Here is a 26,322-nt window from a genome sequence, read left to right on the forward strand (position 1 = left end):
GTAAATAAGGAGAAACTGTTTCCGCTGAGAGGACGATCAACAACCAGAGGACACAGATTTATGATAATTGACAAAAGTACCATTGGGGAGATGAAAAATTTTTTATGTAGCAAATTGTTGTGATCTGGGATGCGAAATAGATTCAATAGTAATTTTTCAAAAGGGAAATAGATAAATATTTGAAAAGAAAGAATGTTCAGAGCTATGGGGAAAGAGTAGGGGAGTATGACTAACTGGATAGCTGTTTCAAACAGCCAGCACAGGCACATTGGGCCAAATGACCACCTCCTGTGCTGTATGATTCCATGTAAATGGATACAGTAACATTCCAAGCACTTTGGAAACCACCTTTACCGCTTCATGCATCATGGGGGTCGTGCCTCAACATCGTCCTTGGGAGCATTTTTCAGAAGTACATCGTCTGTGCTCATTGTCTAGAAAGTGAAAGTTGCCTCCGCAAATGTTGCCCAATCACGGTTTGCCTAGTGGACAACCCGGTGATGGAATCTTTAACTCCAACAAAACCAGTTTTTGTCACCTTTTGCAATTACACAGTGACTTGCTCATTGCTTCATGTTGGGGAAATAGCCTCCATTTCACGGCAGTCTTGTCAAGTTGTAATCATAAAGCCAAACAGCTGAACTCCAAAAGCAGGCACCCTCCTTCAGCTGCCACCTACGACTCACCCTGTGTTCATGATCAGACTCTTGAAGACCCTCCAAAGTGTGTATCTAAGCTGATTCTTGCTTCTGATGAAGTGGTTAATGTAGGTGAGCCTTACATGTTCCAAGCTGCTAGATTGTTCCTCCTCCGTCTTCTGTTAAAAAGAAAAGAAGGCAGTGGCACAGAATGAGTCCTTGGTGATTGACATAAATGGCCTCCTGTGCAATTACCCAACCTATGATCTCTCTGATGGCCCCATTATATTGGCTGAAGAGCTGAATGCTACCATCAGTGCTTGCACCATACCGTCTGTTTAAGATCATTGTCCTCTACAAAAAAAGTTATGTATTGTTTTGTGGAAAATTTTGCACAGTGTAGGGAAGGGGCACTGTTAGACATATTAAAGTAAAATGTGAGGCACTTGACTAGCTGAAGTTATTGGAAAGCAGAGCAAGTTTTTTTTTCTAGTTTTAAGTGTGAATGGGGATAGTTAAACCAACAATATTGCATGGTTCTCATTTCTGGCCTGTTCCAATACTTAACAAATATCCTCATTTACCTCCCTTTTGTGTTTCACTTCCAGCAACTTACTGGATAAATTCAGGTAAACAATATTCTTGTGTGAGATTATTGAGACAAGCATGGCTGACAGCTTCATCCTCATTGGATAACCATTTGTACCAACATTAAATAGTGTCACATTGCTTTGTAGGTAATTGATAGTCTTAGAGCAGTGCAAGATCATTAACTGTCATCTTCCTTGCTTGTTTTAGCAAATCAGATCCCTTTCACACATTGCTTTGCAATGTGATGGATAATGGACAGCTGCTCATTGCCCTGTGGGACTTCCTGTACCAACTGGACTGTTTGTTTATTGGTCAATTTGCTCGTCTGATCTATACAGTGCATCTCGCTGCTCCCCTCTCACTCCATCCGCAATCATCTGGGGGGCATTGTCAGTAAAGTGGGCTTTTCAAGATCTCCTTGCCTCCTTCACAAGCATTCAAATTATCTGCCTGAACAGGCAGTTAAACAAGCTGAGCATTGTTTTTAGTGGTTTCGTCCTTACTCTGCTAATTAGCTGGTGATTGGGCAGCCCTGTCCCGGGTACAGCCTGAATGGCTGCTCTGTTGTATGCTGTAATGCAGATGTCCACTGCAGAAGCAGATTGTAGACATGTAGATTCCTGTGAGCATACTTTTTAATTCTCATTGATCAGGTACATTTAAACCCCTTACTTTGTATGGTTCCACAGGTACTGGCAGTCCTTTGGTACTTAATCTGAGTGGAGATCTTTAATTATTACTTTGGATTGTTGATTTGATCGAGGGGTTTAAAATGTTAAAAGGATTCGATAGTGTTGATATAAAGAAAATATTTCCACTGGTAGGGGAACAAGGGGATATAATCTTAAAATTGGAGCTAGGCTATTTCAAGAGGGCAATCAGGATGCAAGTTTTTCCACTGAAAAGTTAATAGAAAACTGGAAATATCCCTCTCAGAATGTTGTGGATCCTGGGGCCAATTGGAACTTTCAAGACTGAGACCAATAGATTTTTGTTGGATATGGATATCCAGGGACTTGGAGCAACGGCAGGTAAATGGAGTAGAGGTAGAGGTCAGCCATGATCTAATTGAATGGCGGAGCAGGCTTGAGGATCTGAATGGCCTACTCCTGTTCCTGATGCTCCAATTGACCATAGACATGCAAGTGTGAGCAAGCTATTTAACCATGGAGGGCATTGCAGTGGAGTCTGATCTTGGCCCCCAGCTGCAGCAGTGGTGGAAGGAGGTCACCGGATAGCAATCATGACTGGGAAACCTCTCTGATTTTTTTCCCCTGCCTCCACGTTAACCCTTGATGCTGAGTAAAGTGTTACTGCCCATATCCCCAACCTGACTAAGGTCAGCTAACTCAGCACAGGCCAGGCCAGGCCAGGGATTGATCCTAGGACCTTCCTTGTTTGTCTGGCTCAGTAACCCTGCCGGGTAATGCATTTACGGCACAGGTATTTGGGGGTGCCCTTTAGATTTGGAAAGGCTGTCCAAATTACACACAGGATGGGTGCAATTATAAAATTTTCTGTTTTTCACTGATTGCAAACTCGGGCACACACTGCAGCCAGCTGGCTTTTTGTGTGCTGACCTTTGACTCGCATGTTTCTCTGCAGTTTCGGGGAGATGCTGGCCTTCACACTGACAGCATTCCTGGAGCTGATGGACCATGGGATTGTCTCCTGGGATATGATCTCCACTGCCTTCATCAAACAGGTCAGGAAAGAGAGCAACACTAACCACTTCAAGAGTCTTTTTGTCCTCTGCTTCCTTCTGAATTAAACGGACACAAGATTCTTCACTGGCTATCTGGTCATCTGCTGACCTTGGGATCTGTTTCCAAATGGAGTGGATCATTATTATTAACTCTGTCCTATTGTTAGAAGGAAAGACTTGCATTTCTATACTGCCTTTCACAACCTCAGAATGTCCCAAAGCACTTTACAACCAATTAAGTACTTTTGAAGTATAGCCAGTGTTGTAATATAGGAAACACTGTAGCCAATTTGTGTATAACAAGGCCCCAAAAACAGGTGACCAGATAACCTGTGTTTGTAATGTTTGTGAGGCATAAACAGTGGCCAGGACACTGGGGAGAACTCTCCAGCTCTTATTCAAATTAGCACTCCTCCAATGCTGCACAGGGAGTGTCAAAGAACAGTACAGCACAGGAACAGGCCATTCGGCCCTCCAAGCCTGCGCCGATCTTGATGCCTGCCTAAACTAAAACCTTCTACACTTCCGGGGACCGTATCCCTCTATTCCCATCCTATTCATGTATTTGTCAAGATGCCTCTTAAATGTCGCTATCGTACCTGCTTCCACCACCTCTCCCGGCAACAAGTTCCAGGCACTCACCACCCTCTGTGTAAAGAACTTGCCTCGCACATCCCCTCTAAACTTTGCCCCTCTCACCTTAAACCTACGTCCCTTAGTAACTGACTCTTCCACCCTGGGAAAAAGCTTCTGACTATCCACTCTGTCCATGCCGCTTATAACTTTGTAAACCTCTATCATGTCGCCCCTCCACCTCCGTCGTTCCAGTGAAAACAATCCGAGTTTTTCTAACCTCTCCTCATAGCTAATGCCCTCCAGACCAGGCAACATCCTGGTAAACCTCTTCTGTACCCTCTCCAAAGCCTCCACGTCCTTCTGGTAGTGTGGCGACCAGAATTGCACACAGTATTCTAAGTGTGGCATAACTAAAGTTTTGTACTCAGTTCTGTGTCTGTAGAATATGTGCTCAAGTCTCTTGAGTGGAGCTTGAAGGCATGACCTTCTGACTCAAGTGAGAGTGCTACCCACTGAGATGAGGTTGACATCTAATTTCTGTAATAATTTAAATAACCTGATTTTGCTTCCGTCGCACAAGTTTTTAAAAAAAACGACTGCAGGGCATAAATCTCCAGGGTTCCTGGTTGTTACTCCCTGCAGCGCGCTTCTCGCTCTCCCTCAATTCTTTACCAGGAACTGTGAGGCTCTTTGCTTTGCCCACTGCTTCCACCTTCCCTTCATCCTACAACCTTCAGCATTTTGAAACCCATGTCTGCTCCCGGCTTTATCTCACTCCTTTCCTACTTTTATTTCAACTTTGATGCTATTGTGCACTCAGGACTGTGGCCCTTCATTTAGGTTTCTTGTTTAAAAGGACTGTCACCTCTTGTAACCACAGCTCATCAACGGTACTGAAAACTGGTACCAAAATGCCAGCTGACAATATACAAGCCTATAAAAATTGTACCATTTTGTGAAAAGGCACAAAACTGATCAGTTTTCCAATTAAGACAACTATAGCTGAATTAAGCTGATGAAGGACAGTGTTTTGAATTAAGTTATTTATCTTGCCAGTTCTATTCTTCCTTGTCCAACTTCTTACCCATGGAATCTTCTGCCTGGAATGTGAGTGCTGATGAAGACAGGAGGGGAGGGGTGTCTCAACATTGGAGTTGAAGTAACAGAGGTTCTAACGGCTTTTCCACAGCCATTGCTCCTATATCCATTCTCCAAGTAGTATTGGAAAACTACCAGCATTTTCTAATCTTGTTCCAATTCTCCTTTCCTCCCCACAGATAGAAATGTAAATTCTAGGCTGGATTCAGCAATGGGCTCCACACTACCCCTTCACCTTTGAATCTGGTTCCAAGTCCCATTTTACACAAAACAAGGGGGTTCCTGGTGTGCCAGAAATTACTGCTATTGTAAGGCCCATTTGTGGTAAATTAAGGGCATTCTTCAGTGTCTAGAGGCCTGGTGGAGCAGTAAATGGATAAATCTTCGCACTGGTGTAGGAGTGGGTTGCTGTTCTGTAATTGGAGCTGAGGTGCAATGTTGAGATCGATGGACATTTACTGTGCACCTATCCATGTCATGCATACCCTTTGGAGTTCTTAATGCTGACCCTGGGTCTCCCAAATGGAAGATATTTCATTCCCCAGTTTCCCACGCCATGATGAGCACCATTAGTTTTACTTTTTTCTGTAAGATAAGTGAGGACTGCCAGTGAGTGACCTCCAGTGGAACCTCAGAATGAGCGCTGAGAAAAGAAAACAAGGCTTGCATTTATATAGTGTCATTCATGACCACAGGACGTCTGAAAGTGCTTTACATCCAATAAAGTACTTTTTGAAGTGTAGTCACTGTAAATGTGGCAGCAGGACAAGCGGGATAACTCCCTTTCTTCGAATACTGCAGTGGGATCTTTTATGCCCACCAGAGAGGGCAGACAGAGCATCAGTTTAATATCTTATCTGAAAAGCAGCACCTCCAACAGTGCAGCACTCCCTCTTTGGGGTGTCAGTCTAGGTGTTGCGCTTAAGTCCTGGAGTGGGATTTGAACCCACACCGTCTGACTCAGAGGCAAGACTGCCACCAGCTGAGCCACGGCAGTCACTGTGTTCCCATGTTGTCAAAGTGGAGGCTTTACATTCTGAGGCCAGTAATGTCTCCGAGTTCTGGACAGGGTTTTAGGTTGAGGGAGATGATAACTGGAGGTTGAGAAACATCATCAGGGGAAGACATTAGTTGAGCAGAATGAAAAAGCGATAGCCAGTTGAGAGAGCTATGGGTATAAATGAAGCCGTCAAGAGTATAAAACTCATTGTGCCCTTAATTAAGATGTCTGTCAGCTGAGACTCAGTTGATGACTCTTTTGCCTCTGAGTCAGAAGGTTGTGGGCTCAAGTCCTGCTCCAGTTTAGGCTGATACTCCAGTGCAGCCAATGAAGTACTCAGTGTTGTAATGTAGGAAATGCAGCAGCCAATTTATGCACAGCAAGCTCCCAAATGACAATGTGCTGATGAACAGATAATCTGTGTTTCTGATGTTGATAGAGGAGTAAATATTGGCCAGGGCACTGGGGAGAACTCCCTTGCTCTTCGAAATAGTGCCTTGAGATCTTTTACATCCAACTGATAAACTGAGGGAGTACTGCACTGTTGGAGGTGCCATCTTTCAGATGAGACATTGGTGCAGGAAAGGCCTTGATTTATCAGTTGGATGTAAAAACCTCCATGGCACTATTGCGCAGAAAAGCCAGGGATTTTTTTCCGGTGTCCTGGCCAATATTTACTCCTCTATCAACATCACAAAAACAGATTATCTGATCATTAGCACATTGCTGTTTGAGGGAGCTTGCTGTGTGCAAATTGGCTGCTGCATTTCCTACATCACTACAGTGACTACACTTCAAAAGTACTTCATTGGCTGTAAAGCACTTCGAGATGTCCTGAGGTTGTGAAAGGTGCTGTATGTAAATGCAAGACCTTTTTCTTTTTTAAAAACCAGGAATGGTTTGGTGTCTGAGCAAGTGGTACCAATGAAACAATTGCCTCCCCTCTGCCAAGTGCTTAACCTCAAAGTTTGTATATTTCTTCTGGACTAATTCAGTCTTCGTCTGCAGTGACACAAAGATCATTGAGCCTGGAAGTAATTCCAGACTCTCTATCCCGTGGGAAACTCCAGCGCTGGCTTCAGCCAAGAAATCCTTTCCCACAGCCCAGAGGCCTCTTGCAAGGACTCTTGAGTGGCACAAAGCCAGGGAGGTTAACTCCTTTTTCACTGTGTCACACATCATTGCCCAGCAGGAATATTAAGGGAGTAGACGCTTTCACTGGCCTGTTGGGTCAATCCTGCTATTGGGGGGGGGGGGGGGGAGAAAAAAGGAAATGTTGGAAAACAGAGAAATAAAATCAGAAACTGCTGGAATTGCAGCACCACTCATTTGAAAATGCAGGTTAATGCTTCAGGTGTAGACCCTTTATAAGAACTGGTTTCAAAGCTAAAACTGAGTAAAATGTATGATCTGAGGCAAATAGCATGTTCATTTTAGCAGAATTAACTGTGAATTGTTTACCTGGAGTGAGTGGAGATAGAGAACAAGTTTTTAAAATTTAAATCCCACTCACTCACACTCTTTTATACTCATGCATACGTACACACACACCCCGGATTCGAAAAATGAATATCAGTCTGGAGTCCCACACCTGATGAGTGTACATTGACCTTTGGGTAGGGGGAGGGGTGTGTGTATGTGTGGGGTAAAAATTTGACCTTGGCTGTGATCTCCTCCCACACCTTTACACATCTTACTCGCATCTTGCTGTCAGTGCCTGTGGCCCTAGAATTGTAGAATGCCTCAGACCGTTCAGCCCATCTAGTCTGCTGGTGTTTATTCTCTGTATGAGCCACTCCTGTTAATCCCATTCTGCTGCTTGCTCCCTGTATGCTTCAATATTACTCTTTCTCAAGCTGTTATCTTTTCAACCTACCAGCGAAGAGCTGGGACTTTTAAGAAAGCAGGAGTGGGCAAACCTGAAGGGGAAAAAACGAATGGGCTCTCATCTAGTTGAGTTGATCAGTGTGCTGTGTGCGAGAGAGCGAGTGTGTGCGTGTGTTCCTTTTTCTCTCTGTCTCTATCTTGTTCGCTCTCTTCTGTCTCTTTCTCTCCTCACTCTCTTCCCTGTTGACCTTTCCTCGCTCTTACTCTCTCACATTCTTTCTCTAACTCTTTCTTTTTCTCTCCCTTTATTCACCCCCTCACACCTATTCTTTCTTTCTCTCATGCTCTCTTTCTATCTCCTTCCCACTCCTCACTCTTACTTTCTCCCTGCTTTTAGTCTCTGATGCTTTCTCTTTCAGTCTCCTTCTGTGCTCTCCTCTCGTTCTTGCTTTCTGTCTCAATTGTGCATGTGCTCTCTCTGTCATACAGAGACACACTCATACACAAGACCATGGAGATAGTTGGAAGGTGTGAGACTTCTTGTTATCAGAATCAGGTCACACTGAAGCAGAGTGCTGAGGTTTGCAGGTTTGATGTCACATTCTGGGAACGTGCTGCGTGCTTTAATTAACATCAACCCTGCCTGTTCTAATTAACGCCTACAAACTGTGACTGTTGCTGTCTGACAGGACTGGTGCTGCCACCAACTTCTAGATTTTGGCGCTTCATTGTTTTTGGGCGGTGGGGGAGCCCTGAATAAAACACACCCTGAGGATGCTTCTGGTATATTAACAAAAAAAAATTAATATCTTTTGGTGCAACTGAGTCAAATGAGAGGATTACAGGTTCCCAGCAGTCTGTTCCAGAAAAACAATGTATATTTATACAGCATCTTCTCATTGAGAAACTTCTCAAAGCTCTTCACATAGAATAAGTCACTTTGAACTGTAGTGATTTGTAAAAAAGAAAATGCTGCAGCCATTTTGTGCACAGATTGATCCTATAAACAGTAATGAGCTGAATGATGGCTTATCTGTTTCTGATGGCATTGGGAAAAGGGCCAGAGCTGGCCTGGGCGTCGGGGCCAGAGCCGGCCTGGGAGGAGGGGCCAGAGCCGGCCTGGGAGGAGGGGCCAGAGCCGGCCCGGGCGTTGAGAGAGCTGCGTGCTCCTCCTGTTCAAGCAGTGCCCTGGAATCTGGAGTCAGGTGCCTCAGCTAAAAGATGTTCCCTCCAATAGAGTAGCACTCTCTCTGCTGTACTACAGTGTTGGCCCAGATTGGGTATTTGGCTCCGGCGCTGAGACTTGAACCAACCACCAGCACGAGTACTATGAGTCACCTCTGAGTCCAGAAAACCGCAGAGTCGAGGCTCCCTCCAGCACTTAGTCTGATTGGTACAGGATGATCCCAGTCTGTGGTGCAGAACTCTATTATACAAATAACTCCTGCTGTGGTGTGACTGTTTATCTTGTGAAACACTAAATTATTTTCAAGAGGCCCCGGTCAGCCTGTCTTTCCTTCCATAACAGATTCATTTTTAGTGTTCTATATTTGTGTTGATTAGTGCCTCTGAGTCAGAAGGTCGTGGGTTCAAATCCCATTCCAGAGATGAGAGCACTTATCCAGGCAAATAATCCCAGTTTAGTATTGAGGGAGTGTCACACTGTTGAAGGTGTCGGCTTTTGGATGAGACGCTAAGCCAAGGTCCTGTCTGCCCTCTTCGGTGGATGTAAAAAATCCTAAAACGTTGTTTGAAAAAGAGTAAGGAAGTTCTCCTGTGGGATTTTGCTGTGCACTAATTGGCTGCCCTGTTCCTACATTACAACAATGACTACACTTTAAAGATGCTCATTAACTGAAAAGCGCTTTGGGACTTCGTGAGGCTGTGAAAGGTGTTATATAAATGAAAAACCTTCTTTCTAGTCTCTGTGTTGGATGATCTCTAACTGCTGTGCTGATCCCTATAATTCAGATATCTCTTTGTGCTCAGTTGCTAGTGTAAAACAAAAATATTTTCAAGAGACCCTGGTGGGTCAGTCCATCTTTCTGGAACAGATTTATTTTTTAGTGTTCTACAGTTGTCCAACATTGCCATATGTTGTCTTCGTTTATCGTGTAGATGATACAAAACAGCAGCATTTGAAAACGGGTTGTGTTTGTCCGAGGCAGTAGCTACGGTATGTCCCAGTATATTTCCCCCGGATTCATTATCTGATCGTTAACTATCAGTTTTACGCCTGCTCACTAACTAACTGGCTGGCCTCGCCTCCTGGAATATTCTGCCCTCCGTTTTCCATCCAGCAATTTTAATGTGTTAAGATTTGGAAAGAGTTGTCTGTTTAACAATTTGCTGTTATGTTAAACTGTTGAAAATCAGAGGGACAGTTAGAGCCATAGATCTTTTACAGCACAGAAGGAGGCCATTCAACCCTCTGTCTCTGTGCTGGCTCTTCGCAAGAGTAATCCAACTCACCATACCTCCTTCAACAGAGGCTTCCAAACCTGTGACCTCTACCACCTAAAAGGATAAGGACAGCTGACGTATGGGAACACCAGCAACTGCAAGTTCCCCTCCAAGTCACACGCCATCCTGACGTGGAAATATATCCTTTTCCTTCACTGTCACTGGATCAAAATCCTGGAACTCCCTAACAGCACTGTGGGTGTACTGACACCACATGGACTGCAGCAGTTCAAGAAGGCAGCTCACCACCACCTTCTCAAGGTCAATTAGGGATGGGCAATAAATGTTGGCCTAGCCAGTGACGCCCACATCCCATGAAAGAATTAAAAAAAAAAAATCCGAAACCACATTCTCTTTCCATGTCCTTGCATCCGCCTCTGTTACCTCACTCTTGGAGTCAAGTAACTGCAGAATGTAGATCAGGTTTGTCCCTTTTAGACACCTATACCCTGTTTTTAAACCGTCCTTGGCTCTCATCCCTAATGATGCATTTCCCATTTCCCAGATTGCAAGTTACGTCAACCAAACGACAGTGGATGCCTCCATCTTACAGCGGTCCCTGGCTATTCTAGAGAGCATGGTGTTGAACAGCCAGAGCCTCTACAAAAAAGTGGCAGAGGAGATCACTGTAGGACAGCTCATTGCCCATCTACAGGTGTAAGTATTACCCAGCTCATTGCACTAGCTCAGACGTGAGTATTAGATAGCTCAGTGGATGACACGTGCTTCATTAGACCTTGAATCCTGAGCAAAATGTTGAAACTGAGCATCTTCAATCACTGAGGAAATCTGAAACTTGGCTGCTCTGTGTGTCTCTATCTTGTTCTTGGTACTGCGAATGATTACCTTATTTTGAAAACTATATTAGAGTGGCATTGACCCACTGCCCGCATCATAAGCTGGCACTGACCCACTCTCTCACTGTCTGGGTGAGCTTTGCCTGGGAAGTGGGTGCAGAATTACTCTTGAACCAATGAGGCTGGCTGTGGAGATGACGAGAATCCTCTCTGCCCACCGTGAGGACACTGACATCTAGTGGCAGTGTGGTGTTATCAGCTCAGCAACACTGTTGTGGATTAACTATTTCCCTGCCATCGCATAAAAAGGTAAATCAAACAAAAATTAGAATCCTAGAACAGTTACAGCACAGAAGGAGGCTATTTAGCCCTTTGTGTCCATGCCAACTGTCCACAAGAACAACTCACCTCGTCCCACTCCCCTGCCCTTTCCCCAAAGCCCTTATCTTCAGATAATTATCCAATTCTCTTTTGAGAGCCACAATTGAATCTGCCTCTATCACACTCAGACAGTGCATTCCAGATCCTAACCACTCACTGCATAAAAAACATTTTTCCTCATGTCACCTTTGGTTCTTTTGCCATTCAACTTAAATTAGTGTCCTCTGGTTCTCGACCCCTCTGCCAATAGGAACAGTTTCTCCCTATCTATTCTGTCTAGGCTCCTCATCATTTTGAAAACTTCAATCAAATTTCCTCTCAACCATCTCGTAGGAGAACAGCTCCAGATTCACCGATCTTTCCATGTAACTGCAGTCCTTCATCCCTGCAACCATTCTTGTAAATCTTTTCTGCACCCTCCAATACCTTCACGTCCTTCCTAAAGCGCAGTGTCCAGAATTGGACACCATACTCCAACTGAGGTCGAATCAGTGTTTTTATAAAGGTTCACCATAACTTTCTTGCTTTTGTACTCTCTGCCTCGATGGATCCTATGCTTTATTAATCACTTTCTCAACCTGCCCTGCCAAATTCAACAGTTTGTGCACATAGACTGCCAGATTCTAGTATTCCTGCACCCCTTTTAGATTTGTATCTTTTAATTTATATTGCCTCTCCTTGTTCTTCTGACCAAAATGAAACCCTTCACACTTCTCCGCATTGTGGGGAGCAGGGGGGGGTGTGGGGTGGTTGGGAGTGGGGAGAGAGCGACCAGAGAGAGTGGTGGTGGGTGGGTTGTTGCAGGGAGCGAGTGGCCTGCAGTCAGTGACCGGAGGGGGTGGGGGGGGGGGAGGGGGTGGATGAGGAGAGCGCAGCCACCACCACCACCACCACAAGGTCTTCGGCCACCTCGCTTCCCCACCCACCCCCCCTGCTTGCTTCCCATTCCCCCACTCCGCTCTCTCCCCACCCCCCCCCCCCACTTGCTGCTCCCCCCCCCTCCCTGTGCTCATCATCCTCCCTCCCTCTCCCCCCCCCCCCCCCCTTACCCATGCTCATCATCATCCCCCCCCCCCCCCACCACGCTCATCATCCTACGCACCCCCCCCCCCGCCCCCCCCAACACGCTCATCCTCCCTCCCTCCCCACGCTCACCATCCTTCCTCAGGCAGGCAGAAAAGTTTTGAATGACCTAAAGTTTAGGGAGGGTAGAATGTAGGAGACCAGCCAGGAGAGTGTTGGAATAGTCAAATCTGAGGTAACACAGCCTTGAATGAGGGTTTCAGCTGCAGATGATTGAGGCGGGTGTCGAATCAAGTGATGTCACAGAAGTGACTACACGTCAAAAAAGTACTTAATTGGCTATAAAGTGTTATGAGGCCGTGAATGGTGCTATATAGTTCTTTAGTCATACAAAGCTATAAATGTAGTGAACAAGGATTTTTAGGTCTTACAGAATGCACACCGGAGAGGGGAGGAGAGGAAGTTACTAGTTACCAATCTTGATCTGTGCCACACCTCTGGAAAAGCAATTTACTCACACATGGTAGGTCTAACCCTGCGTCCTGGGCACCTTAAGTTGTTTTTGGTGGTAGATTCTGAATGGCTGGCACAGTGACACAAGGATGTCCCTTCCCTCACACACCCATTCCCTTTGATTCTCTAACAGTGAGCTGTGAATTGGCACTATATCATTATGGAGGAGCATCAGCATTATACTAATCGGGCTTAAGGTGTGCGTTAAATTGAATGGTTGCAGGGAGTGATCTGTAATAGACTGCTAGATTTTTGAGGATTCTGATTTAATTGGATTCCAATAGTATCTCGGTTGCCTTCAAATAGTTCTTTCTCCTCAGCCAAAAGCTTCTAGAATGCAAAGCACACACAAGCTGTCTGATTATTTTGATTATTCAAGATACTTGGTGAATCCTGGGCTCTGTTAATCAATTATATTTAGTGATATAGCTTCAAGTCTCTTTAGCTTTGGTCTGGCCCAATGCAATAAATGTGTTTTGTACATACCGCAAGAATTTGAAAGTTTACGAATTTGACAGACAGAGAAGATAAAACTACTACGTTACTCACTCATTACACCCTCCCACCCCACCAGCACCCCCACCCAACTTGGCAATCTTTCACCAACTTTAGAAGCTAGATCTATGTATTAGATCTGTGTCCATCCAGGTATGCTTTGTTCCCTGTTTATCAGACAGTGCATTATTTCACAATGACTGCACCTTTTCACTTGATCAATCTGCAATGATTAGCTCCTGGTTGTTCATCATTCAGTCTGGACATCCTAGGTCAGTGATTCAGAGGGCATTGATGGTAACTGTTGGTGGTTCTCGGTGCAGCAGAGAGGAATTTCCAAGCAATTCACAGTATACGAATTCAAGGCTGAAATCTGTCCCTTTGGGGGTTCAAATAACTGTTCTAAATCAATCTTCTCATTTTGCATTTATATAGCACCTTTTAATAAAATGTTATAAGGTGCTTCACAGGAGCATAATCACACAAAAGTTGACACCAAGTCACATAAGGAGATACCAGGGCAGAGTTCAAGTAGGTTTTCAGAAAAAAGGAGAGAGAAGTGGAGAGGTTAAGGGAATGAATGTTGGTGCTTGGAGCCAAGGCAGCTGAAAGCACAACTGCCAATGTGGGGCAAAGGAAATTGGGGATGGTCAGCAGTCCCAAATTGGAGGAGCGGAGAGATCTCGGAGGGTTGTATGTCTGGAGGAGGTTACAGATAGGGAGGAGCAAGGGTATGGGGTACTTGAAAACAACAATTTGAAAGCATGACCTGAACAACCATGTATTCAGTCCCATGGTATCACTGTTTTTGTCATCTATCCATGTTATTTTATTCTCAGCCCTGCTGGAGGTCCCTGGTGGTCCAGAGGTTAGAAGTCGGCCCCCTCCTTGCTGAGACCCATGTTTGATTCCTGGTCAGGGAGTTTAGGCTCACACCTGCCTCTGACTCAGGAAGCCGTGTGTTCAACCTCCACTCAGACTAAGCTGACACTTCAGTGCTGGGGAGTGCTGCACTGTCAGAAGTGCCGCCCTTCGGGTGAGATGTTAAATCGAGGTCCCACCTGCCCTTTCAGTTAAATGTCAAACATCGCATGGCAATATTTTGAAGAAGAGCAGGGGTTTTCTCCCCAGTATCTGGCCCATATCTACCCCTCAAGCAACACCTACAACAGACGATCTTGTGCTTATCCCCTTGCTGCTGCTGTGTTTCCTACATTATAACAGTGACTACGCTTCAAAAAATACTTCATTGGCTATGAAGGGCTTTGAGACTTCCTGAGATCATGAAAGGTGCTGAACTCCACACTTTCACAAGTTTGTGATTGTGCTACCTGGATAAGATGTCTGTCTGCCATGATCAGACCTGTAGAAGGGGTAAAGATGCCTCGGGAGTGTTTGGTGTTTCCTATAGAGGTGGAGAGAAAGCGAACAACACAACGTGAAACCACAGCAGTACGGAATAACAGGGCCAATAATTTTGGACATGCCATTGTTTCCACAGATCAAACCAGGAGATCCAGACGTACGCCATTGCGCTCATCAATGCTTTATTCCTGAAAGCACCAGAGGACCGCAGGCAGGTTAGTCTCTTGTCTCTCACTATGTGTCTCTGCGTCTGTCTGTCTGTCTTATTTTCTGCACAATAATCTCTTCAGATCCCTCTTGCAGCTTGCTTTTCCTGTACTGTCATCAGCCTAAAACATCTTGCATTATAGCTGCTTTGTTTAAGGTCATTTTGTTTAAGGTATTCTTACTAACAGAGTCCCCAGTGCTGTTCACTGCTGACTACAACCACTCTCCATTCATGGCTGCTCTCTGCTTCCTTTTGCCAACTTTACTCTCAACAACAGCAGAAACTCGCCTTTATCTGGCCCTTTTAACATAGTAAAATGTTCCAAGGTGCTCAGAGCCTTGAGCCACACAAAGAGACATCAGGACAGGTGACCAAATGCTTGGTCAAAAATGTAGGTTTTAAGGAGTGTTTGCAAAGGAGAGGGGACAGAGAGAGTCAGGAGGTTTAGGGTCCAAATTTCAGAGTTTAGCACCAAGGCAGCTGAAGGCAGTTTACTCTGCCAAAGGTGGAGCAGATGAAGTGAGGCATTCCCAAGAGGCAGAAATGGAGGAATGCAGAGATCTCAGAGGCTTGTAGGTCTGCAGGAGGTTACAGGCTGAAAGGTGCCAGCTCTTGCCAGTGGGAACACTAACTCAGCATGCAGCCCTCCCAATCTTCATCCAGGCAGCTGCTCTTAGCTTGTGAGCCTGAATGGTGAACATCAATGGACTGTTCCACCCAGGGAGGGGGTTGAAATTGCAGCTGAGCTCCATCATGTCCTTCACCTGACATTCACATCCATGCACTCTCCAGCGAGGTTCACTGGATAGTGTGCAGAAGTTTGGCTGCTTTTCCCCTCCCTCATTAGATTGGAGGTGCTGAGGCCAATTGTTAGCCCACTTATCACTGCCCTGGCTGAGATCAGCTGACTCGGCACAGACTGGGAAACTTCCTGGTCTTTATGACTCAGTAAATACCTTTTTGGCCAGTTTCGTATTATAATAGATTCTCTATCTAATCAATAACACCATTCTTTATTCCACCACCTAAAGGACAAAGCCAGCAGGTGCATCTCCAAGTCATATAGCATCCTGACTTGGACAAGTATCACCATTCCTTCATTGCTGGGTCAGAATCCTGGAACTCCCTACCTAATAGCTTTGAGGGAGTACCTTCTGAGAGAGGTTAACCCCTTTTCCTATTGCTCTTCAAATTTTACATTTTTAAAGTAGTTATCCACTTCTGTTTTAACATCTGCATTGGACTCTGCTTTCACTACTGTTTCTGATAGGATCTAACAGCCCTCTGTGTATAAAGAAAATAGTCTCACCCTCTCCTCTTCTACATTCTTTTGATTATCTTCAATTTGTTCCCTATAGTTAGTTAGTTTTTCCTCCATTTACCTTATCAAAACCCTTCATGATTTTGAACACCTCTATCAGATCTCCTCTTAACTACCTCTGCTCCAGTGAAAAGACCCCCAATTAGTCTTGTAGCTAAATCCTCACATCCCTGGTATCATCTTAGTGAATCTCTTCTGTACCTACTCCACAGATTTGACATTCTTCCTAAATGTTAGTTATGGAAAATATGAGGATAAGGGAGAAAAGATAAAGTAGATTTGTACTTTCCCCTTACTATCCCGACTGTTTATTAGTGACAACTCCCCTTTGTTTGTTAACGAGCTGTGTCCCAAAAGGCTCTGTTAGAGTTTATGACTTGACCCCCCAGATATCTTTTTATTAGATTCCCATCCGCTCAAGCTATGGTAGATGCTTGTGGTCCCTCCCCCCACCTCAGTAGTGCTCTTTCCTGTCTGTCATACTAATCGCTTATCTCTTCTTGTTGTTGCTGTAACTCTTGCTGTGTGGATATGGCCCAATGGTGTGACGCTGTTGCTTTGGGGTCTCTGCTGTCACCACCAGTCTATCCTTCCCTCCTCAGAAGGGGAGGAGTCTGGTCTCGATCTGCCTTTGACAGTAAGTAATAAATGACGCGTGTCATTTCAAACCTTTAGTGCCATAGCTGGCAGTAACAGGACACTAACTTTCTTCCTCAAACATCATCTGCACATTGAAAATGTCTTTGTGATGTATTGGATAGTTGGTGCTGTATGGGGTCTTCTCCCACATTCTTCTGCCTTAGAGCCAGTTTGTTCTCATCCAGCTAAAAACTGTGCTCTCTGCTCCTCATGTCATCCACTTCTGTTTTGGGATTGGGACAGATGTTCAGATTCTCTGGGGTGTGGAGTCTATTGGATAGCTTTTTAACCTTTTAACCCCCTCCCCCCACCACCACCACATTTTGCTCATTTAGTTTTATTTCCAAAGCTGCCAGTCTGCATTTCCTTTCCATTTCAGGGCTTTCATCCCTCGAACCCAGGGTATCAGCCAAGATTGCTACTGCCCAACACACCTCCCATACAATGTTAACAAAACCGTGCTGTTTTTATGTAGTAATAGATAAAAAGGCAAACAACAACAACTTGCATTTATATAAAGCCTTTTAATGTTGTAAAACGTCCCAAGGTACTTCACAGGTGCATTATCAAAGAAAATTTGACACTGAGCCACGTAATGAGATATCAGAACAAGTGATCAAAAGCTCAGTCAGAGATAGGTTTTAATGAGGCGTTTTTAAAGGACGAGAGAGAGGTGGGGAGGTTTAGGGATGGAATTCCGGACCTTGGTAGCTGCAGGCATGGCCACCAATTGTGGAGCAATGAAAATTGAGGTTGCACAAAATGCCAGAATTGGAGAACTGGAAGAGGTAAAGGAGTTGGGGAGGGACAAGGCCATGGAGGAATTTAAACAGGAAGATGAGAGGTTTAAATTCATTGTATTGCTGGTCAGCAAGCACAAGGGTGATGAGTGAATGTGACTTGGTATGAGTTAGGATTTGGGCAGCAGAATTTGGATGAGTAAAACTTAATGAATGCTTTCAACCTGGTTGCAGACTAACCTATAAGCTGTGTCCTGTTCGAGTCACATGGCAACACCCATTGATGAATTACATGCTCTCAAAGTGCCATGTAGGAGCCATAAAAGGGCACAAATGAGAAGTTGGAATTATTCTCCTTTGAACAAGACTAAAGGGAGATTTCATAAATTGTGAGGTGTTTTGATAGAGTAGCTGTGGAGAAACTGTTTACACTGACGGGGTGGAGGGGGGGGGGGGGTGGTCAGTAACCAGGGGACACATTTAGAATAATTGGCAAAAGAGTCATGAGGAAGAGGAGAATTTTTTTTAACACTGAGTTTTGATCAAGAATGCACTGCCTGAAAGGGTGGTGGAAGCAGATTCAATAGTAACTTTCAAAAGAAAATTGGATAAATACTTGAAAGGGAAAAATTTGCAGGGCTATGGGGAAAGGCTAGGAGAGTGGGACTAATTGGATCGCTCTTTCAAAGAGCTACCACAGGCACAGTGGGCCGAATGGCCTCTTTCTGTATCAGTTTATGGGCTGAATTTTTGGGTTCAGGGTTATGTCATGCTGCTGGGACCGAAAGTGGGAGGCGACCCTGCTCCAGTAGGCAGCAGGACCCCGGGGCGGCATTTTGCTGGCAGCCAATAAGCAGTCTGCCACCAAGGTTGCAGTCCAATTGAGGATGATGGTCTGTCCCCTAGAGCTGCTGTCCCAAACAGAGGGCCAGCAGCCTTGGCAGAGCTACCGCTAGTGGTAGCCATTTGCTGAAGCTGCAACTCCAAGGAGAGGGCGCCTCAATGGAGGGGCTAGGCAGGCAGGCCCCAGCGATTGGGGTTGGGGTCATGGTACACCGGCAGTGCAGCTGCCTAGGGGGCTGCCGTTACCGCTCGGGGCGCCCATCAAGGAGGGTCCCTCCCTGGGAACCTTCTGGGAGTCCACCAGGGTTTATCTGGCTGTCTCCCCACTCAGCGATGGGCCCTCCCGACACAGCCAAAATGCCTCCCGAAGCAGGAAGTGAACCCTAATTGGCCCTTAAATGACTCAATTGGCCGCCCAGTGGGTGATCAAGCCGCTGAGGTTCCTGCTGCTGGCAATACGCCATGGTAGTGGGAGACGCCAGGCTCCACCCCCACCCCCGCCACAACGCAGTCCCGTGTCATATTGCCAGCCTTCCCACCTCCCAGCTTGATCCCAATGGGCCTGAAAAATTCAGCCCTATGATTCTATGACTTAGGCACCTAAATTTGAATTGCAGCATCTCACTGGGCTTTGCTGTTGGTCGTTTGGCTTGGCTGCAGGACCTGCCCCCACTGCCTGCCTAAAAACAGATTCAACACTTGGGACTGTACATCAACACCAACACTGGCCAAAAAACTTACAAATTTCGCAGTATTTAACAGCCCATTTGTTACTGCATGATCCATGCATAAAAGCTAGTCACCGAACCATGATGCAATACCTCCCACATTTGCCTCAAGTTCTTGACCTTCGCCCCAGTGAGGAATAGCTAAGCTATAGATCCCAAGTCACAAGGCACAATTATAAAATGGAAAAAGCAGGAGAAAGCCCCCTCTGGCTGGAAGTCACTTACCTGCATCCACAGATTGCAACAGCAAAAACACACTAATATAGCACCTTTATTGTAATAAAATGTCTGAAGGTGCTTCACAGGAGCATTATAAAACAAAGTATGAAACCGAGCCACATAAGGACACATTAGGTCAGATGGCCAAAAGCATGGTCAAAAAGGTCGGCTTTAACGAGCCTCTTAAAGGAGGAAAGCGAAGTGGAGAGGTTTAAAGAGGGACTTCCAGAGCTTTGGGCCTAGGCAACTGAAGGCACAGCCACCAACGGTGGAACAATTAAGATCAGGGATGCTCAAGAGGCCTGAATTAAATGAGCGCAGATATCTTGGAGGGCTGTGGTGCTGAAGGAGATTACAGAGATAGGAAGGGGTGAGTCCATGGATGGATTTGAAAACAAGGATGAAAATTTTAAAATCAAGACGTTGCTTGACCGCAACTCGGAGCCAATGTAAGTCAGCGAGCACAGGAGTGGCAGGTGAATAGTACTTGGTACAAGTTAAGATACGGGCAGCAGAGTTTTGGATGACTCCAAGTTTACAGAGGGTAGAATGTAGGAGACCAGCTGGGTGTGTATTGGAATAGTTAAATTTAGAAATAACAAAGGGTTTCAGCAGTTGATGAGCTGAGACAGGGGCAAAGTAGGGCGATGTTATGAAGGTGGAAATAGGTGGTCTTAGTGATAGTCAGGAGCTCTTTTCAGGGTCAGGGTAACATCAAGATTGTGAGCAGTCTAGTTCAGCCTCAGGCAGCTACCAGGGAGAAGGATGGAGTTGGTAGCTAGGGAATGGAGTTTGGAGCGAGGACCAAAAACAATGGCTTCAGTCTTCCCATTATTTAATAGAAGGAAATTTCTGCTCATCCAATACTGGATGTCACACAAACTGCCTGATAATTTAGCAGCAGTGGAGGAGTCGAACGAAGTGGTGGTAAGGTAAAACTGTGTTGTCAGCATACATGTGAAAACTTTCAGATGATGTCACCGAGGGGCAGCATTTAGATGAGAAATAGGAAGGGGCCAAGGATAGATCCTTGGGGGACACCAGAAGTAACTGTGCAGGAGTGGGAAGAGAAGCCATTGCAAGTGATACTCTGGTTACAATTGAATAGATAGGAATGGAACCAGGTGAGAGCAGTCACCCCCAGCTTGACGACGGTAGAGAGGCGTTGGACGGGGATGGTGTGGTCAGCCGTGTCAAAAACTGCAGACAGGTCAAGAAGGACAAAGAAGGAAAGTTCTCCTTTGTCGCAGTCACATAAGATATCATTTGTGACTTTGCTCAGACTGTTACGGTACTGTGGCAGAATCGGAAACCTGAATGGAGGGTTTGAAACATGGAGCTCCCAGAAACATGGGCACGTATTTGAGAGGTGACAACATGTTTGAGAACTTTGAAGAGGAAAGGGAGGTTGGAGGGACGGTAGTTTGCAAGGACTGTGGGGTCAAGGGTTGTTGTTTTGAGGAGGGGGTGATAATGGCAGATTTAAAGGTGAGAGGGACAACAGCTGGAGAGAGAGAATTGTTAACAATATCTGCTAACATGGAGACCAGGAGTGGAAGTTGGATGGTCATCAGCTTTGTGGGAATAGGGTCAAGGGAGCAGGAGCTGGGTTTCATGGACAAGATGACCTCGGAGAGATCATTAGGTGTGATAGGAGAGAAACTAGAGAAAGATGCAAATTCAGCACTAGATCAGGGGGGAACCTCAGAGGGAGTTTGGTCTGGTGGACTAGGGGAAAGGGGCGAAGCAGCAGAGGCAGCTGATCAGAAGGTTTCGACCTTAGTGACCAAGAAATCCATGAGCTCCTCGCACTTACTGTTGGATGTGAGAATAGAGGAGACCATGGAAAGGGTTTTAAGATGGTTTGCAATAGAGAAGTGAAGGAGAACAGTGGAGCTGCATAAGCTTCTTTCATGCTGCTTTGAAGGCTGGCAGCCGGAAAGTGGAGCTGAAGGTAAGTGTTAGGCAACTGAAGTGCCTTCCATGCAGTTGGCAATCACCTGTCAAGTAGTGATAGCACTCTGAGAAGGAGTGCTTTGAACAGCAGCCTCTCACTTGGCCAAGGCTCGAGCTCTTCACTGACTGATCAAAGCCATCCTAGTTTTTCAGTTTCACTGAAAAAGTTCTTCCCATTGTGCATTTGCCTTCTGTAACTTGCCAGGTTGCAGATACAGTGTAGAACTCCTGCACTGTTGGAAAAGAGGGAATCCATAAAGCAAAATCGCTCCTAATTGCCTTCCACCTCAGCCACAGGGGTTCCCCACTGCACTCCCAACCCGTCCCGGGAAAGCTGGAAGGGGGCGGGATCCTGACATCACTTTCTGCAATTTGCCTGCCCGTCTCCACCGGCCTCTGAAAATTCCTACTATGATCAATAGTGCTTTTCTGATAGTGGGGCTACGCCGTCCTGTTGGAGCAAAATAAGAGGAGAGTTACTCTGCATCTTAACTGTGCTTTAGCTGACCTGATGCTAGCACTGGGCAGCAAAGTTAGAAAAATATTCCCTTCCCAACAGTGACTAATATTAGTTTAATAAGCACAACATTCACATCCAGAAATTGACCACTAGATTGGGCAGAACTATTAACACATACAAGTATAGATGTGTAGTGGGAGATATTTAAAGTAGTATTTGGTCGAATACAAGTCCTGTACATATCATATGAATGTATGAACATACGAATTAGGAGTAGAAGTAGGCCATTTAGCCCTTCAAGCCTGCTCCGCCATTAAATAAGATCATGGCTGATCTGTTTGTGTATCGAATTCCACACTCCATCTACCCCGATAACCTTTGATTCCCTTGCCTGACAAGAATCTTATCTATCCTTGAAGGAGAAGAGTGCTACTTGTGTATTTAACCAAATTGGTCAACAAGGGAAGTAGGAGATGATATCAAACTTTTTTTTTAAAAAGGACTTCTACAGAGATAAAGAACAGTAGAGATCCTGCAGACTGGGAAAGATAAAGAGCAGCAAAGGGAGACAATGTAAATAGTAACAGCTACAAAAAGGGATTGAGAAAAAAAACTTGCAAGGGATGTCAAGGACAACACTAAAGGTATTTCCAGGTATTTTAAGAGAAAGAGAGTGGCGAAGAGTAATATGGACCCCTTAAAGACACCAATGTTGTAATTGAAAAGCAGGAAATGGCGGCCTTGCTAAATAGCTACTTTGCAACAGACTTCACAAGAGGCAAAGAGGATAACATACCAGGTATACAAGGAAAAGTAAAAAATAAATCGAGGGGGGACAACTTACTAGATTTAATTTTTTTTTAAGTAATGGGGAAAATGAGACTAAAGACAGAAAAATCTCCAGGACCCAGTGGTTTGCACCCCAGGATATTAAAAGTAGGTGTGAAAATTGTTGATGCGTTGGTCATGATCTTCCAAAGCACACTCTTTTCAGGAATTTTCCCCTTGAACTGGAAAACTGCCGATGTCACTTTATTAAGGAAAGGTAAGAGGATAAACTAGGAAATTATAGGCCTATTCATTAAATAGCTGTTGTGGAGAAGATGCTAGAATTTTGTTATTAGAGTGATCAGAGATAGAATGAAAGTTGAGATAAAAACAGAAAATGCTGGAAATACTCAGCAGGATGGCAGCATCTGTGGAGAGAGAAACAGAATTAATGTTTCAGGTTGATGCCCCTCCTCCACAACTGATAAAGGAGGTCATAAGGGCAGTACTGAGGAAGGATCTTGGCTTGGAAGAGCAGCAATAGAATTAGTCTGCGTGCAGATAAGAAATAATAAGGGGCAGAAAACAATGGTGGGTGTAATTTATCGGCCCCTAACAGCTATACTGTTTTACAGAATATTAATCAAGAAATCAGAGGCGCTTGTAACAAAGGCAATACAATAATGATGGGAGACCTCAATCTTCTAGAGACTGGACAAATAAAATCAGCAAAAGTAATTTGGAGGATGAAATCATGGAATGCATACAAAACAGTTTCCTAGAACAATACGTTGTGGAACCAACCAGGGAAGAGGCTATTTTAGGTCTTCCATTGTGTAATGAGACAAAGTTAATTAGCAATCTCATAGTAAGGAATTATCTGGGGATTAGTGATTATAATATGATAGAATTTCACATTGAATTTGAGAGTGATGTATACAAGTCCGAAACAAGAGTGTTGAACGTAAATAAAGCCAAATACATATGTATAAGGGACAAGTTGGCTAAGATAGATTGGGAAATCCAGATTAAAATACGTGGCGGTAGATAAGCAATGGCAAACATTTAAATAAATATTTCATAACTCTCAAATGTACATTATATTGACAAATAAAAACTCCATGGGTAAGTGATCCAACCATGGCTAACGAAAGAGGTTAAGGATAGTATTAGATTAAAAGAAGAGGCTTATAATATTGCCAAGAAGAGTAGTAAGCCTGAGGATTGGGAAAGTTTTAGAAAGCAGCAAAGAATGAGCAAAAAAATTGATAGAGGGAGAAAATAGAATGAGATTAAACTGGCAAGAAATATGAAAAATGCTTGCAAGTGCTTGTACAAGTAAGTAAAAAGAGAAGCTGCGACAGAGGAAATTATAATGGGGAATAATGAAATGGCAGGGACGTAAAACACATATTTGTGTGTCTCTTTACAATGGCAGACATTTTTTAAAAAGCAGAAATTGTGGGGAACCAATGGTCTAATGAGAACAAAGAATTTAAAGTCATAGTTTAAAAAAAAATTGCTGGAGAAATTAATGGAACTAAAAGCCAACAAATCCCCTGGACCTGATGGCCTGTATCCTAGGGTTCTAAAAGAGGTGGCTGCAGGTGGATGCACTGGTTGTGTTCTTCAAAAATTCCCTAGTTGCTGGAATGGTCCCAGTGGATTGTAAGGTACCAAGTGTTACACCACTATTTTTGAAAGGAGAGAGAGAAAACGGGGAACTACAGGCCAGTTAGCCTGACGTCAGATATTGGGGAAATGCTGGAATCCATTATTGAGGAAGTGGTAAAAGGGCACTTAGAAAATCATCATATGATTAGGTAGAGTCAACAGGGTTTTATGAAAGGAAAATCATGTTTGACAAATCCATTAGAATTTTTTTTTTTAAAGATATAGCAAGCAGGATAGATGAAAGGGAACCAGTGGATGTAGCATATTTGGATTTTCGAAAGGTATTCGCTAAGGTGCCACACAAAAGATTGTTGTACAAGATAAGGATTAATGGGGTTGGGACTAATATATTAGCGTGAATAGAGGTTGAAGGATAGAAACTAGAGAGTAGGAATAAACGGGTCATTTTCAGGTTGGCAGGCTATTACAAGTGGAATACTGCAAAGATCAGTGCTGGGGCCTCAGCAATTTACAATCGATGTTAATGACTTAAACGGTCCAAGCGTAAAAAATCCAAGTTTGCTGACTACAAAGCTGGGTGGTAAAGTAAGCTGTGAGGAGCACAGACTCTGCAAAGGGATATAGATGATAAGTGAGTGGTGAGAAGATGGCAGGTGGGAGTATAATGTGGGGAAACATGAGGTTATTCACTTTTGGTAGGAAGAATTTTTTTTGAATTGTGTGAAGCTGTTAAAGGTTGGTGTTCAAGAGGGATCTTGGTGTCCTTGTAAAAGAAACATAGAAAGTTAACATGCAGGCACAGCAATTAGGAAGACAAATGGTATGTTGGCCTTTATTGCAAGGGGTTTGGAGTACAAGAGTAAGGACACCTTGCTCCAATTGTACAGGTGAGACCACACCTGGAATACTATGTACAGTTTTAGTCTCTGTACCTGTGGAAGGATATACTTGCCTTAGAGGCAGTGCAACGAAAGCTCGCTAGATTGATTCCTGGGATGAGAGGGTTGTCCTCTGAGGAGAGATCGAGTAGAATGGGCTGATGCTGTCTGGAGTTTAGCAGGATAAGAGGTGATCTCATTGAAACATACAAGATTCTGAGAGGACCTTGACAGGTAGATACTGAGAGGCTATTTCCCCTGGCTGGAGAGTCTAGGAACGAGGGGTCATAGTCTCAGGATAAGGGGTTGACCTTTTAGTATTGATATGAGGGATAATTTCTTCACTCCGTTGTGAATCTTTGGAATTCCCTATCCGAGAGGGCTGTGAATGCTCAGTTGTTGAGTATATTCAAGGCTGAGATACATTTTTGGACTCCCGAGGGATATGGGGATCGGGCTGGAAAGTGGAGTTAAAGTTGAAGATCAGCCATGATGGTATTGAATGGCGGAGCAGGCTCGAAGGGCCGTTTGGCCTACTCTTATTTTTTTTATGATCTTATGAGACAGTGACTGAACATTTGGATAAATATGAGCTGATCAGAGAGAGTCAGCATGGATTTGTAAAGTCATGTCGAACAAACCTAGTTGAATTTTCTGAGGAAGTAACTAAGGGGGTTTTGATGGATGGTCTTTCTATAAACTTCCAGAAGGCATTTGACAATGTTCCACACAACAGACTGTTAATAAAAATGGGAGCATATGGAAGTGGTTAGGAGGTAAGTTGGGGTCATGTATAGATACTCCAGTTGGCAGGTTGTGACTAGTGGCCCCCAGAGATCTGAACTGGGTTCTCATATTTTCACTATATTTTTAAATGTCTTGGATAAGGGAATATAGAGACAAATATCCAAGCTTTCTGATGACATCAGGTTAGATTGCACTGTAAATGGGAGCAGGAAGTTGCAAAGAGACATTGATAAAGTTAATGGGCAAAACTGTGGCAGATGGAATTCAATGTGGGGAAATGTGACCTAAGAAAGATAAATCAGAGTATTTTCTAGATGGAGAGAAGCTAGGAACTGTGGAGGAGCAGAGAGATTTAGGGGGTCCAAGTGTAGAAATCACTAAAAGCTGGTGGACAGGTACAAAAATAAGTTTAAAAATTGATGGCGTTTATCTCGCGGCCTGGAATACAAAGGGGTAGAATTTATGTTACTGTTACATAATGTGTCTTTGGGGATCCTGCCATCTTCCATGCGTGAGCCGCATGGAAGATGGCAGGATCCCCAAAGACACATTGTACAGCGAGCTCGCCACTGGTATCAGACCCACCGGCCGTCCATGTCTCCGCTATAAAGACGTCTGCAAACGCGACATGAAATCGTGTGACATTGATCACGAGTCGTGGGAGTCAGTTGCCAGCATTCGCCAGAGCTGGCGGGCAGCCATAAAGAC

At 44.5% G+C, this 26,322-nt stretch overlaps 1 protein-coding gene across 8 annotated transcripts in view; it reads left to right on the forward strand.

Moving 5' to 3' along the window:
• Positions 1 to 26,322, forward strand: part of LOC137378036 (engulfment and cell motility protein 2) — a 168,772-nt gene that overhangs the window by 73,108 nt on the left and 69,342 nt on the right. For 7 of the 8 annotated variants that reach the window (XR_010976543.1, XM_068048077.1, XM_068048080.1 and 4 more), the window contains 4 exons: positions 1,247 to 1,267; positions 2,835 to 2,934; positions 10,404 to 10,555; positions 14,609 to 14,687. Coding sequence is in view for 7 of the 8 variants with exons in the window: in XM_068048077.1 (XP_067904178.1) it covers positions 1,247 to 1,267; positions 2,835 to 2,934; positions 10,404 to 10,555; positions 14,609 to 14,687 (352 nt within the window). In the remaining variant the exon portion in view is untranslated. The remainder of the gene's footprint in view (positions 1 to 1,246; positions 1,268 to 2,834; positions 2,935 to 10,403; positions 10,556 to 14,608; positions 14,688 to 26,322) is intronic. The other variant, XM_068048083.1, reaches the window with a different exon arrangement.

This window comes from Heterodontus francisci, chromosome 16, assembly GCF_036365525.1.
Source record: "Heterodontus francisci isolate sHetFra1 chromosome 16, sHetFra1.hap1, whole genome shotgun sequence".
Taxonomy (NCBI): Eukaryota; Metazoa; Chordata; class Chondrichthyes; order Heterodontiformes; family Heterodontidae; genus Heterodontus; species Heterodontus francisci.